Source organism: Myotis davidii, unplaced genomic scaffold, assembly GCF_000327345.1.
Source record: "Myotis davidii unplaced genomic scaffold, ASM32734v1 scaffold663, whole genome shotgun sequence".
Taxonomy (NCBI): domain Eukaryota; kingdom Metazoa; phylum Chordata; class Mammalia; order Chiroptera; family Vespertilionidae; genus Myotis; species Myotis davidii.
Genome location: NW_006295816.1, coordinates 184,964 through 185,939, shown reverse-complemented (window position 1 = coordinate 185,939; position 976 = coordinate 184,964). Strand labels below are relative to the sequence as shown.

The 976-nt window shown below is 63.0% G+C and overlaps 1 protein-coding gene across 2 annotated transcripts in view; it reads left to right on the top strand.

The window, feature by feature from the left end:
* Positions 1 to 976, top strand: part of CCDC12 (coiled-coil domain containing 12) — a 35,222-nt gene that overhangs the window by 21,753 nt on the left and 12,493 nt on the right. Inside the window, exon 2 of one of the 2 annotated variants that reach the window (XM_015568319.1) lies at positions 249 to 393. The exons of the other annotated variant lie outside the window; for it this stretch is intronic. Within the exon in view, the coding sequence (XP_015423805.1) occupies positions 286 to 393 (108 nt within the window). The 5' untranslated portion in view covers positions 249 to 285. The remainder of the gene's footprint in view (positions 1 to 248; positions 394 to 976) is intronic. 2 annotated transcript variants of the gene reach the window in all.

The window sequence follows — 976 nt, the reverse complement described above, 5'->3', positions numbered from 1 at the left end:
ACTGGGCCCCGTGCCCGCACGTTGGTGGGGCCTGTGTCTCTGGTCACCTGCCCTTGCCCACGCATGTATCTTCATTGTTCTTGAGCCCCTGCTCATGGCACAGCACCCAGACTGGGGCCCTCCTTACCCTCACCCTGTCTGCAGAGCTAATGCTGCACCCCACCCACCAAACTGCTGGGCATTTAAAAATGTTCTTGAGATAGTTGGGTGTTTTCCATTTTGTTAATGAATAACGTGGCCTTTGCCAGGCACTTGAGTGTCTCTGGGATTCCAGGTGGTGGCAGCATGGCTGCTGAGTGGCCCTTGCTCGGGGCTGGGCAGGGACATGGTGTTTGCAAAGGTTGCTCCCAAAGGCTGTTTCCGCAGTCCCCGCCTCTCTACCAGCTGGCCCAGGGGAGCCCCACGGAAGGGAGCCTGGCGGGGGGACGGGGGGGAGTTGCCCAGCTGAGCCTCCTCTTCTCTTCCTTCTGGTCCTTCCTCGCCAAGGGAAGCACCATCACCCGTCCCCTTGCCAAGCACCCCGGGCCCTCAGGGAGCCTGCGGCTGGCAGGGGCAAGGAGCTTTGTTTGCATGTCCTGCTCTGGCTGGCTTCATCGGCCCGCATTTAGTCAGGGAGGGGGTGTGGGTCGGCCCAGCAGCCCTGGGGCCTGTGGAGAAGCCTGGCTTGTTTCTCAGCTGTGAGGCTCTCCATTCCCTTTGCCATCCCTGTGAATGCCTCTCGCCCTCCTGCTGCCCCCTGGTGGGCAGGCTCTCAGAAAGCCCTCTGGTGCCCCCTCCATCAGCACCCCTTCGCCCCTCTCCTCTCTGTGTCAGCCCCACCTGCCTTGACGGCCTGCCGACGGTCGCCTTCGCCTTCACGGTGCTGCTGCGCCGTCCCTGAGTGCTTCAGGCCACACCGCCTTCGCTTCCACTGTGCCCCCCCTCCCTCCCAGAGGCCTTCTTCCTCCTGCTCCCCATCCTGCCCACCCTCAGCAGG